This window comes from Microcaecilia unicolor, chromosome 2 (genome assembly GCF_901765095.1).
Source record: "Microcaecilia unicolor chromosome 2, aMicUni1.1, whole genome shotgun sequence".
NCBI classification, from domain to species: Eukaryota; Metazoa; Chordata; class Amphibia; order Gymnophiona; family Siphonopidae; genus Microcaecilia; species Microcaecilia unicolor.
Window position 1 is genome coordinate 629,036,636 of NC_044032.1, and position 12,887 is coordinate 629,049,522.

Consider the following 12,887-nt stretch of genomic DNA (forward strand, 5'->3'; position numbering starts at 1 on the left):
CCAGATGTAAATCCAAAATTGATCCAAAAATCAACTTCAGTGTTTAATTCATCAGTTGGATCCTTTTCTAAAAGTTGATAGAAGGAAGTGTCTGATAATTGGCGCTGAACCTCATTCACATAATCAATCATATTTTGGATGACAATACCACCTCGTCTGCTGGTTTTATGATGATGCTGTTATTTCTGAGGGTCGTTAATGCTTTCTTTTCAATTTTTGAGAGATTGCGGTAAAGCCTTTTCTTTTTCTTCAATTCAATCAAGTCTCTTATCACATATTTTTGGAATTTATTTATTATTTATTTATTTGTTGCATTTGTATCCCACATTCCCCCACCTATTTGCAGGCTCAATCTGGCTTACATAGGTTTGTTAACATTTTCATTTCCGGATGTTAGATACAGTTAGCAATGTGTAGTGATAGGGAAGGGAAGAAAGAAGAAGGAGATTAGGGTAGTTGTAGAGTTGCACGTTTATAATTGAGTGGGTTGGTGAGGTACTTAGTAAGGCTATTGGTTTTCATTGTAGGCCTTGTTGAAGAAGAATGCCATGATAAGTGGATCAGTGGCCCCAGGTGGATGTCAGCATGACTTATTTTTTATGACACTCCGATCTTCGTATTTTGTTGACTGTTTTGAGAAAAAATGTATAATTTTCAATTTCCTTTTGAACCGAAAAAGATCAGTCCTGGTCTGTAAAGGGTCATAGCGATCAGTGGATACACATTTCAGGCCCTTGTGTAAAACATTCAGCTGGTCATCTGTCAAAGTGTAGTCTGATAGATTATCGGGATGTCAGTGATCTGTTTTCCCAACTCTGGAAATTGTTCATTCTCCACGGTCTGCGTCTCTCACTGCCTCTTCCTCTTCTCCGGAATTGGTCTGTTGGATAAAAATTCCTTCTGTTTGTCCTGGTTGGATTGTTGAGATTCCAAGTTCTGTCTAAAAATGATCATTTTTATTTATTACTTTTGTACCCCACGCTTTCCCACACAATGCAGGCTCAATGCGGCTTACATAGTTTTCAGTTCTTTTATTGATAAGTGAGGAATCATGCCTAGGAGTCAAACAAGGTGATTTGAATAATTTGCGGAGTCATTTCTGATTCTCTTGTGAGATCTTTTTGAGATTACCTTGGAGAGCCTTTCTTCAACCTGTGTTTTAATACGGTTGGATGTTGATTCATCTCTGTAACTTAATTGTCGTCTACTTGGGTTTTTTTTTGCAGTTTTGGGGTTTGCCCACGGATAAATGCTTCCTCTTTTATAGTTGTTTTTGTCATGTTTGAATTTCTCATATTTGTTACGCTTAATCTCTCTTCTTAGGTTATCTATCTTTAAAGAGAGATCATATGTGTCTTATAGTTTGTATCCTCCTTTTACAATCTGTCAGTTATTTCATTAATTTCTGTTTTCAGAGCGTCAACTTTTTCTTTAGTTGTTTCTATTAACAGGATCATTAGATCAAGTGAATGTTTATTCAAAACAGCACACCATTTGTCAAGAAAAGCTTTGTTGTCCCTGAACATCTGAGGTTCTTTCTGAATTCTCAAACCATGTGGTATGCGTTGCTCCCTACAGTATTGTATCAAAGTGGCATACTGTAATTCATATCTTATCAGTTCTTGTTTGCAGTTAACCATTTCATGCCATTTGTCAGAGTCTCTTTTTAAATATCGATTGACACAATGTGGACTTTTTAGTAGAGCTTACTTGAGCAAAGTCTTTTATAAAAAGTGATTGACACAATGTGGATTAGCATTCAGATCTGTCCCCTTCTTTTAAATTCTGATTCAGCTTTTACAAGCCAAGTTTTTGTATACCACAAGACAGAGGGTTTATTTCAGCATGTGCGTTTGGTCTTTTAATGCTGACAATAATACATCACAAGTACACAGTCATTTTTGGTAGCTTTTCTTGAACTAAGTTGTTACAAAATGATTCTTCACTTCACACGTAGTAAAGAATTGCTTAAGTATGCTTTATTTTTCTATCTTCAAAGGAGAAAGTCCCGTCACCGCACATTGCACTAATTAGATGTCAAAACACAGCTGGTGAGTTTTCTGATCAATTGCACAGTGCCCATCACTTTTACACATTTCTTAATTATTTATTTATATGGAAAATACACTCAATTCACAATATTTAAACACGGCATTAACCTCAGTCAAATAAGACACCTATAGTCCTGATGAATGTTTATAAACTATTTGGAAGACAAGTGCACCTAAATTAGCAATATTTAAACCTTTTTTTCTTTGGTCACTTTACCATAAGGCACTCTTATGCATTTTTTAAAGAATAACACATATTACATATGCATGTCTACTCTTCTCATATATATATATATATATATTTACTATGTTTAATTGGTATTGTTTATGTTTGATAGACTCCTGACGCAGGCACGGTGCGCCGAAACACAGCCCGTGTTGGGTCATTTATAGAAGATTGATGTTTGAGCTACACAATTAAAGGAACTGTGTCCCAATTTTGAAAGCTCTTGGTGCTTTTCTTGCTATTTAGACTTTGTTCTGTACTTTAAACCCTCGCTGTGCTGTTGAGTCTTGTAAGAATAATCTCTAGATGACCCACACTGTTGGGCATGGTGGTGGTGAAATTGTTCATCCATACAACAATCATACCAAATCCTCAAGAACCATCCAATAGGTAAGGCCTTGCTTAGAGATCAAGGATGATGACTTAGAACTCATTAGTGTATTTCTATCAACTGACTTGTGTACCTTGTTTTGTCACCATTGTAGAACAGATAACCAAACAGCAGCAGTGATGCAAGGAAGGACTAACACAGCAAGAGTATATCCAAATGTCAACTTTAATGAAAACAGGACTCTGTGCTGGGTCCGTTGCTTTTTAATGTATTTATAAATGACCTAGAGATGGGAATAACTAGTGAGGTAATTAAATTCGCCGATGACACAAAATTATTCAGGGTCGTCAAGTCGCAGGAGGAATGTGAACGATTACAGGAGGACCTTGCGAGACTGGGAGATTGGGCGTGCAAGTGGCAGATGAAGTTCAATGTTGACAAGTGCAAAGTGATGCATGTGGGTAAGAGGAACCCGAATTATAGCTACGTCTTGCAAGGTTCCGCGTTAGGAGTTACGGATCAAGAAAGGGATCTGGGTGTCGTCGTCGATGATACGCTGAAACCTTCTGCTCAGTGTGCTGCTGCGGCTAGGAAAGCGAATAGAATGTTGGGTGTTATTAGGAAGGGTATGGAGTCCAGGTGTGCGGATGTTATAATGCCGTTGTATCGCTCCATGGTGCGACCGCACCTGGAGTATTGTGTTCAGTACTGGTCTCCGTATCTCAAAAAAGATATAGTAGAATTGGAAAAGGTACAGCGAAGGGCGACGAAAATGATAGTGGGGATGGGACGACTTTCCTATGAAGAGAGGCTGAGAAGGCTAGGGCTTTTTAGCTTGGAGAAGAGACGGCTGAGGGGAGATATGATAGAAGTGTATAAAATAATGAGTGGAATGGATCGGGTGGATGTGAAGCGACTGTTCACGCTATCCAAAAATACTAGGACTAGAGGGCATGAGTTGAAGCTACAGTGTGGTAAATTTAAAACGAATCGGAGAAAATTTTTCTTCACCCAACGTGTAATTAGACTCTGGAATTCGTTGCCGGAGAACGTGGTACGGGCGGTTAGCTTGATGGAGTTTAAAAAGGGGTTAGATAGATTCCTAAAGGACAAGTCCATAGACCGCTATTAAATGGACTTGGAAAAATTCCGCATTTTTAGGTATAACTTGTCTGGAATGTTTTTACGTTTGGGGAGCGTGCCAGGTGCCCTTGACCTGGATTGGCCACTGTCGGTGACAGGATGCTGGGCTAGATGGACCTTTGGTCTTTCCCAGTATGGCACTACTTATGTACTTATGTACTCAATCTGGCCAAGTTTTGGAAAAAACTTCATCAGGGGGTCACATAGAGGGGCATAATCAAACGGAAACGCCTATCTCCATGGGCGTTTATCTCCGAGAACGGGTCCGTGAAGGGGCGGGCCGAACCGTATTTTCGAAAAAATGGACGTTTTTGAGCTGGGCGTTTGGTTTTTTTTTAGCGATAGTGGAAACTAAAAACGCCCAGCTCAAAAACGTCCTAATCTGAGCAATTTGGCCGTGGGAGGGGCCAGGATTCGTAGTACACTCGCCCCCCTGATATGCCAGGACACCAACTGGGCACCCTAGGTCAGTGCGGTGGACTTCAGAAAAAGCTCCCACATGCATAGCTCCCTTACCACGGGTGCTGAGCTCCTAACCCCCCTCCCCCAAAACCCACAAATGTACAACACTACCATAGCTCTTAGGGGTGAAGGGAGCACCTACATGTGGGTACAGTGGGTTTTGGAGGCCTCCCATTTACCAGCACAAGTGTTGCAGGTGGGGGGGGGGGGGGGGGGGGGGATGGGCCTGGGTCCACCTGGCTGAAGTGCACTGCGGTACCCACTAAAAGTGCTCCAGGGACCTGCATACACGCAGGCCTCTAGGACTGGTTGCTGCTATATAACATTGGTACACCAGTTGACACCTGAAGACTAATCTCTCCAAAAACGTCCTTTATTGGAATAACCGCCTTTACTCACAGTTAACTGCAGATCAGAGGTTGTGCCCCACTGGCAACGAGTCTCCCTGGTACTGAGATTAGCAGTAGGTCAGAGCTGGCAGAATGCTGTACAGTGCCCTCTTTCAGCCACATTCAGGGTAAGAACTAAGTTCTGTAACGTGGCTAACACAAGAAAGGGAACTAAAACTGGCTTACAACAATGGCCACTACCGCATGGACTACAACAGGAAACACAACAGGGTACACTCTGACCCAATAGGCAGAGGGAAAAGTACCATGGGAGAAGAGCCTACCAACTACCAACATCATGAAGACTGTAACACAAGCTAATGAAATCACGGAGCCCAATACCCTACACCCACCACAGTGCAATGCTGATGTGACCCTGTACTGCACCCGAGAGCCACATCTGACCCAGGGAAAGGCTGTGAGAGGATCGAACACATTCTGCTGTCATGGAGGTGGGTACGACATTTGAGGCTGGCATACAGGCTGGAAAAAAAGTTTTTAAAGTGGGGTTTTTTTGGTGGGAGGGGGTTAGTGACCACTGGGGGAGTCCAGGGAGGTCATCCCCGATTCCCTCCAGTGGTCATCTGGGCAGTTGGAGCACTTTTTTGGGACTTGTTCGTGAAAAAAAAAAGGGTCAAAAAAAAAGTGACCCAAAATCGCGGTCAAAACGCCTTTTTTTTTTTCGATTATCAGCTAAAGATGCCCATCTCTCCTCGGCTGATAACCACGCCCCAGTTCCGCCTCCGACACGCCCCCGTCAACTTTATTCGTTTCCGCGACGGAGTGGAGTTGGAAACGCCCAAAATCGGCTTTCGATTATACCGATTTGGGCGTCTTTGCGAGACAAACGTCTATCTCTCGATTTAGGTCGCACTATAGGCGTTTTTCTCTTTCGAAAATAAGCTGGATAGGTTTCTACATTACATTCACAGATTCAAAGCATGTACTGCAATTACTGAATAGAAAAAGCTCTGGTTGTTTTCATTGACAGCAGTCTCACTATTAAGGTTATTCATGTTTTTGGCATAGTAAAAGCACAAAGTTTCTGTCCAGGCAATCCCGTTCAGTAAAGTATTTCATCACACAACCATGTCTTATCATTACTCCACATGTGTTAGGTATGCCCAGCACTTTTGTTTTAAAAATCTGGTTTCCATTCTTACAGCATGCTTATAAGTAGTTGAACCTTTTTCTGTAGTTGGTCACATTCTGTTCACTGCAACTTTGTGTTCACATTTATTTTGCAGCATACACATTTACAACCATTTGAGCACTTTCACACTATCAACATTCAAGTCATTAAAAAATTTTTTTTTTATTTATAACCATTTAAATTTTTACAAGCGATTAAAACAACTTGCTGGAAATACAGAGAAAGTAATATGTAGGAATTATTTCAGTCAGGTAATTCTATTCTCTTCCTTAGACCACTAAATAGGGAGAGTGAAACAAGATAAGGAGATCGATTAAACAGTAAACAGAAAAAAACCCCATGGTATTAACTTGATTATCCCCAGATATTACTCGTCTAATTCATTATTCCACATTGATTCTTCAAGGCCAATACGGTGTATAGTCAAATCATTTCATTGAAAACATACTTACTGTCCAATATTAGTTAGAAATAATACATCTGATTACATTCTTTCTCTTTTAAAAACCAGATGTTATTTAACAATACATATACTTTCGTCCCTAATTCAAATCCCACTGATTAAAGTAATCCCAGTTTTCACAGGCTTCACTCCTTTTAAAGTAATAATTTGAGGAAATATTTGTGAGGAAAACTTTAGGAGTCATACCCGGAACTCTGGGAAAAACAATAATCTCGATATTAATCTATAATAATATTCATTATTCAAAATTTCTGGTCTATTATCATTTTCAAAATCATAACCACTTCTTGCTCATGTAGAATCATTTGTTATATCAATTTTTTACTCTCAAAGGGTTCAGTTGAATTGTCTATGTAACTCTCTAATAAAATTATATCTGAAACAAAATTATTTACTGCCACCATTAGGTCCCGAAGCACCTTCCAGATAGTATTCAATGTAACCTCCACGGAAGCCAAAAACTCCAAGTTGATTTCTCATAGGTGTTTAGGAGTGGTTCTGCCGATTCGGGTTCTGCTGTAAACTATAGCACTGCCTGAAGCCAGATGTTATCTGAGAAGTTCAATGAATAAGTTAGGGGCATTCTTCAGAAGGTTACTTGGACAGGCATCAAGGATACAATGGGATGAGGAATACTTTGAAAGGAAGAATTTAACAGTTTCAGAAGAGGGTAACTGAAAAGAAGGCCAAAATCTGGCACCAGGGATACCAGCCCAGTGATCAGCCAGCAACACTGGAAGAGCAGCATTGTTGCCAGGGGGAGAACTGCCCTCCTAATAGTTGCTATTTTTAACTTAAAGTGGGAAGTCAGTTGTTGTGCTGTAGGCGTAATCACATTGATAACTATGACCTCTTTTGGTGGAAAAAACTCTTGTGCACCAACTGACAGATTTTGTAGATATTTAATTTAATGTCCCAATCTGTTCAGCGAAATACCTCATCTTAGCCTCCCGAATTTTATCTTTGTAATCCCTAACAGCTGTTCTCCAAAGCAGTCTGTTAATATCAGACCTATTTTTGGCCTACTACCTTTCAAGCTTTCTACAGTGTCTCTTGAGAGAAAGAGTTTGGTCAGACCAGGGAGACACTTTGTGAGTGAGTTGAGGCTTAATTTTAAGGGGGGGCTAAGACAATCCAGAATGTGTTCACAGAATTCATTCCACTGAACTGAAAAATCTGCAGTCATTGGCAATGGGGAGCAGTGGACTATTAAATACACTGGCCCAGAAAGCAACAATATCAATTTTGCTCCTGGACTTACAAAAAGGAGAAATGTTTCTATGTGGTATAGCTTTGCCAGATTGTCTCCAATAAAGAGTAAACTCAAGTTTTGCATGGTCAGACCAGGGTACATGTGACCAACCTGGGTTACCTAAATAGAAAATACCAACATTTTCCCCTCATACATTAGTAGGTCCAAAAGGTGACCTCCAATATGAGAAGGTGATGCAGTATGGGCAAACTGCCAAGAAGCCAGATAATCAAATAGGTTCCTTGTGCATAAATTACTGGTATTTTGTAAATGCAGATTGATAACACCCATCAACAGGACATTAGAAAATCTAGTACAGACATCAGAGACAAACTCTTTAAAACAACCTTCCACAGGCATGATAGAAAAATACTAAGCAAAGAGGAGCCAGTAAGCTATCATCAGCAATTCAGTGCAACTTTAAAAAAGGCCCTATAAATGATAGCAATACCCCTCTTTTCCCACACCTTGACTGGTAAAGAATCTTGTAACCTGGAGGACTTAAGCTATTATCAGGAAGAGACTTCAACATCTGCTTCAGGAATCCCCTCCTTTTGATGATTTAGAGGAGCGTAAGACCCCTGAGCAGGGTTTGGGCATGGCTGGTGGAATAAGAGAGCTGGACACAGGGTAGACTGCAAAAATAAGTGTTTTATTTACAAGAGTTTTCGGACTGTTCCTTCACAGGACCCGAGTTGTATTGTGAGTACTTGAGTAATTCAGAAAATAAAGTTTTATGCAGGCCTCTGGGAACAGGCCAAGTACAGCTATGGCTGCGGGAGCTGCCACTCCCCAAACACAGTTTTTACTCCTCAAAAAGTACAGGTCTGGCTCCAGCCAGATCTCAAAACAGCAAAACTTGAAGTGTTTATTTTAGTAATGGCAAAAAGCTTACCTCAGCCAGATTACAGCAGTTAATTTTAATTGGCACCAGAGTAGGCTGGGTGTCTGCTCCTTCCTTCCTGGGCTTCCTTAACCTTAGCTTGGCCCTGTCCTTTATACTCCCCGGAATGGACTCCGTCCCTTTTCATTTCCTCCTGGGGCGGGACTAACACTCTTAAGGTGGTTCCAACTATTAGGAGGACTGTTCTTAAGGGAGAGGGGCAGCATTGTATAGACTCCCTCATATACCCTCCCCCTCAGTTCAACCATACCCAGTTCAGCACCTGCCAATCAGAGTCCACCTATCATGACAAAATGCCTGCGTTAGCATGAGCTTGGCCCGCCTGATGCTTCACCTGAAAATTGAAGGCTTCTAAGCTGAGAAACCAGTGCAGTACCCGAGCGTTGGACTCTGTGCCGAGGCGTTTACTGCAGTGGTTGGTAGTCCATGACCAGCAGGAATCTGCAGCCTAGTAGATAATACTAGAAGGTTTCCAAGGCCCATTGACTGCAAGAGCCTTCTTCTCAATCACTGCATAGTTTTTCTCTCGTAGGAATAGCTTTTGGCTAATGTACGCCACTGGGTGGTCTTCTCCATTCACTTTCTGGGTTAGAACAGCTTGGAGCCCCACCTCCAACTCATCTGTCTGGACAATAAAGGGTTTGGTAGAGTCAGGGCTAACCAGCACTGGTTCTGAGCAAATAGCCCTCTTGAGAGTCTGGAAGGCCGCCTCCAGTTCCCTGATCCTTTTCAGGAATGTTTTTCTGTAGGAGTGTTTTTCTGTAGGAGTTGAGTTAGCGTTTCTGCTTTCTCAGCAAATCCAGGAATGAACCGGCGTTAATATACCACGATTCCGATGAAGGCTGATATCTGCCTCTTTGTCTGAGGGGTTGACTTCTGGGTGATTGCTTCCACTTTCTTTATCTGGAGTCTGGAGTCTCACCATTCCTCTTCCGACCGAATATTGCAAATATTGTACTTCTTGTCCCTCCAAGGAGCACTTTTTGGGGTTGGCTGTGAGCCCAGTGGTCTGTAAACTATTCAGTACTTCTTCTACTTGAATAAGATGGGACTTCCAATCTTTGCTATAGATGACAGTGTCATCTAAGTAGGCGGCCGCATAGCCCCCATGGGGTCAGAGTAGGCAGTTGACAAGGCATTGGAAGGTAGTTAGAGCTCCATAAAGGCCAAACGGAAGCACTGTGAACTGGAACAACCTTGGGGGTGTTGAAAAGGCTGTCTTCTCCTTGGCGGTTGGGGTAAGAGGTATCTGCTAATATCCCTTGGTCAGGTCTAGGGTTGAGATGAATCTGGCCCCTCCCAACCTTTTATAGTCATAAACTTAAATTAATTGGCTTATATTATTCATGTTACTTAATACTCATCTTAAAGTATAACACTTGATCTAGTTGGCTTAGGGGCACTCTTCTCTGACATGGCACGTGTTTCGCTGAATTGCTTTTTCAAGGAAGTCCCCTATAAATCAAAAGGTAACCAGTTAAAGACCTTATACTTATCCATTATTTAACTTTATAATGTTAAAGCTTTAAAAGTTACCTAATGTTAGCCATTGCTCATCCTGCCGACATTTGCCAAACGTGGTCAAGATGTCAGCAGCATGCTTCTAATTGCTTTAATGGAAAGAGCTGTACACCACCTTGGGTGACTCTCTTCATAAAGGCGGTTAATAAAGCCTAATAAATTAGTGACACCTGCAGACAAAAGGGCTATTGTTGTGGTGTATAGTTGAGTACAGTAGGTTTTTGGTGGGTTTTGGAGGCGTCACCGTACAATATAAGAGAGTAATGTGTACCTAGGACCTTTTATGTGAAGTCCATTGCAGTGCTTCCTAGGGTGCCCCACTGTGCTGCTAGAATGTCTTTGTGGCCAGTCTACTAAGAATGCTGCCTTCTCCCCCCATACATCCCAAGTTCTGTTTTTGTGCAGGATTTTATTTATTTTTTTAATGGTTCTAAAAGATAGACACACTGAGCCCAAAAACATCTAGGAAATGGTCATTTTTGAAACAAAAAGTTGAAATTTGAATGTGGTCATATTCGCTACTGGACTTTTGGATGTTTTTCATAAATCGGATTTAGACATCCTATTAAAAATGCTCCTCCACATGGTTTATGTCCAAATTATTTAAAACATTTTTGTTACTGTTTATATCCCAAAAGAAATCTCTGTTCTGCCCAAGAATTATGATTAGTTAAACCCTCTAATTATGTTTGTTGGTTGAAATTCACTGAACAATGGGCACAGATTGGCAAAGGGGTGAAATTTGGAATTCCCTTCCTATGTATTTGACAGAAATAACTAATTATGAAACATTTCAGTGACATCTGAAAACATGGCTCTAGGATTTGACTAAGGGATAAGCTAAATGACTACCTGGTTAGAAGGGATTCTTTGGATATCTATTGGTTTTTTTTTTTGCTTTTTGAGGCTGAAGCTACTAAAGAATAGTTTTTTCCTCCAAATATGTTTTGTTTTACCTGTATTTTACATGTATATGTTGTAACGTTATTAACTAATTTGTAGGAAGTTGTTCCTCCTTTCTTTATTTTTCATTTTGTAATTTGCTTAGAACTTATGGCCTGGCGGAATATAATGCAACAAAGAAGAGTGGCCTAGTGGTTAGGGTGGTGGACTTTGGTCCTGGGGAACTGAGGAACTGAGTTCGATTCCCAGCACAGGCAGGTCCTTGTGACTCTGGGCAAGTCACTTAACCCTCCATTGCCTGCCGCATTGAGCCTGCCATGAGTGGGAAAGCGCGGGGTACAAATGTAACAAAAATAAAAATAAATAATGAGAGGGAACCAAGTACAGAAAAAGACCAAGCAAAAAAAACAGCACAAAGGGCCTTTAAAAACAAAAGGGAACACAGTTCATTCATTAAAATGAAGAGAGACCCTCTTCAATCAAAGTCTATTGTTAAAGGATATTTTAATGAAAGAACTGTGTTCCCTTTTGTTTTTAAAGGCCCTTTGTGCTGTTTTGTTTTTTTTTGCCTGGCGGAATATAAGTAATTACAATACCACACAAACAAACTCAATACCATAAACACCCAAACTACACACTCCCTGTCTCAGACAGCTTGAAAATTCTGGGAGTCACAATTGACCGAAATCTCACACTCGAAGACCATGCGAAAAATACAGCAAAGAAAATGTTTTACTCAATGTGGAAACTTAAAAGAATCAAACCTTTCTTCCCAAGGGAAGTATTCCGCAGCCTAGTACAATCAATGGTGCTAAGTCATCTAGACTATTGCAATGCCATCTATGCCGGATGCAAAGAACAAATTATCAAGAAGCTTCAAACCGCTCAAAACACAGCAGCCAGACTCATATATGGGAAAGCGAAATACGAAAGCGCCAAACCCCTAAGAGAAAAACTACACTTGCTCCCACTAAAAGAACGAATTGCGGTCAAAGTTTGCACCCTGGTCCACAAGATTGTCTACGGAGAAGCCCCGACATACATGTCAGACCTTATAGACTTGCCTATTAGGAACGCAAAAAGATCATCATGCACATTCCTCAATCTCCACTACCCTAGCTGCAAAGGGAAAGGTTAAATAGAATGTGTACTTGTAAAATTGTCATATACATGTGCTGTTTTCATTTTCCACCCTGAACATGCCTCTACTACAAACTACTTTGGCTTAAAGTTTGCAGGCTATGGAAAACCACACATACTTTTAGGTGCCAGATGTCAGCACTTTTGAGAGAAACATTTTATCAAAGAACATGTCTATCTGGGTTAATAACTTGGAATATTGTCTTGTAAAGTTTGCACATCTCTACACTTGATGAGCTACCTTTTTTGTGTACTCTCGTTTTTGTGTACCACTTGATACACCTTGTTGGGTTGATGTTGCCAGCCTCCTTGTTTTCTTAATGTTTTAATTCTCCCCTTTTTTGCTTGATACAGGATAAAGATTTTGGGAAACAAGTATTGCACAAATCACATCTCAATCCTCCAGCAACAGTAACTACAAGCCTCAAAGTGTATCAACAATATACTTTAGAGAAGGCATATAAAGGAATGGACTGTTTCTGGGCATTGTCACCTGTAGCTGGAGATTATATCTTATTTAGCTTTACCAAACCATTACAGATAGAAGGGTAAGTCCTGAGTAATGTGCAGCACTTTGTATATGACAATTCTGAAAAAAAAAATTGTTACTTCAAGAATTGAAGGGCTCACATTCATTTTGGCATTGGGCCATTTTGGGAAAACATGTACATTAAGTGGGACAAAATGAGTGTGTGTAATTGGGGGGGGGGGGGGGGGTCACATGCATATGTTTGAAAATTAGATTATGTAAATTTGTATTTAGATTTTTTTTTTTTAGTGTATCTGACATTACTTGTTAGTCCAGTTAATATATTTGGCACTCCGTCCTCCCCCACGTCCACATTCTCCCAGAATCTTTTCCCCTCAGCTTCTTTTGCTTATTCTTTTCCCCCTCTTTCTTATACCCCACCCAACTCCCATTCCCCAGCATCTACCTCTCTCTCTTCCA

The 12,887-nt window shown here is 40.7% G+C and overlaps 1 protein-coding gene across 1 annotated transcript in view; it reads left to right on the forward strand.

The window, feature by feature from the left end:
• MGAT4D (MGAT4 family member D) overlaps positions 1–12,887 on the forward strand; it is a 393,296-nt gene that overhangs the window by 323,118 nt on the left and 57,291 nt on the right. Inside the window, exon 13 of the mRNA XM_030192245.1 lies at positions 12,293–12,486. Within this exon, the coding sequence (XP_030048105.1) occupies positions 12,293–12,486 (194 nt within the window). The remainder of the gene's footprint in view (positions 1–12,292; positions 12,487–12,887) is intronic.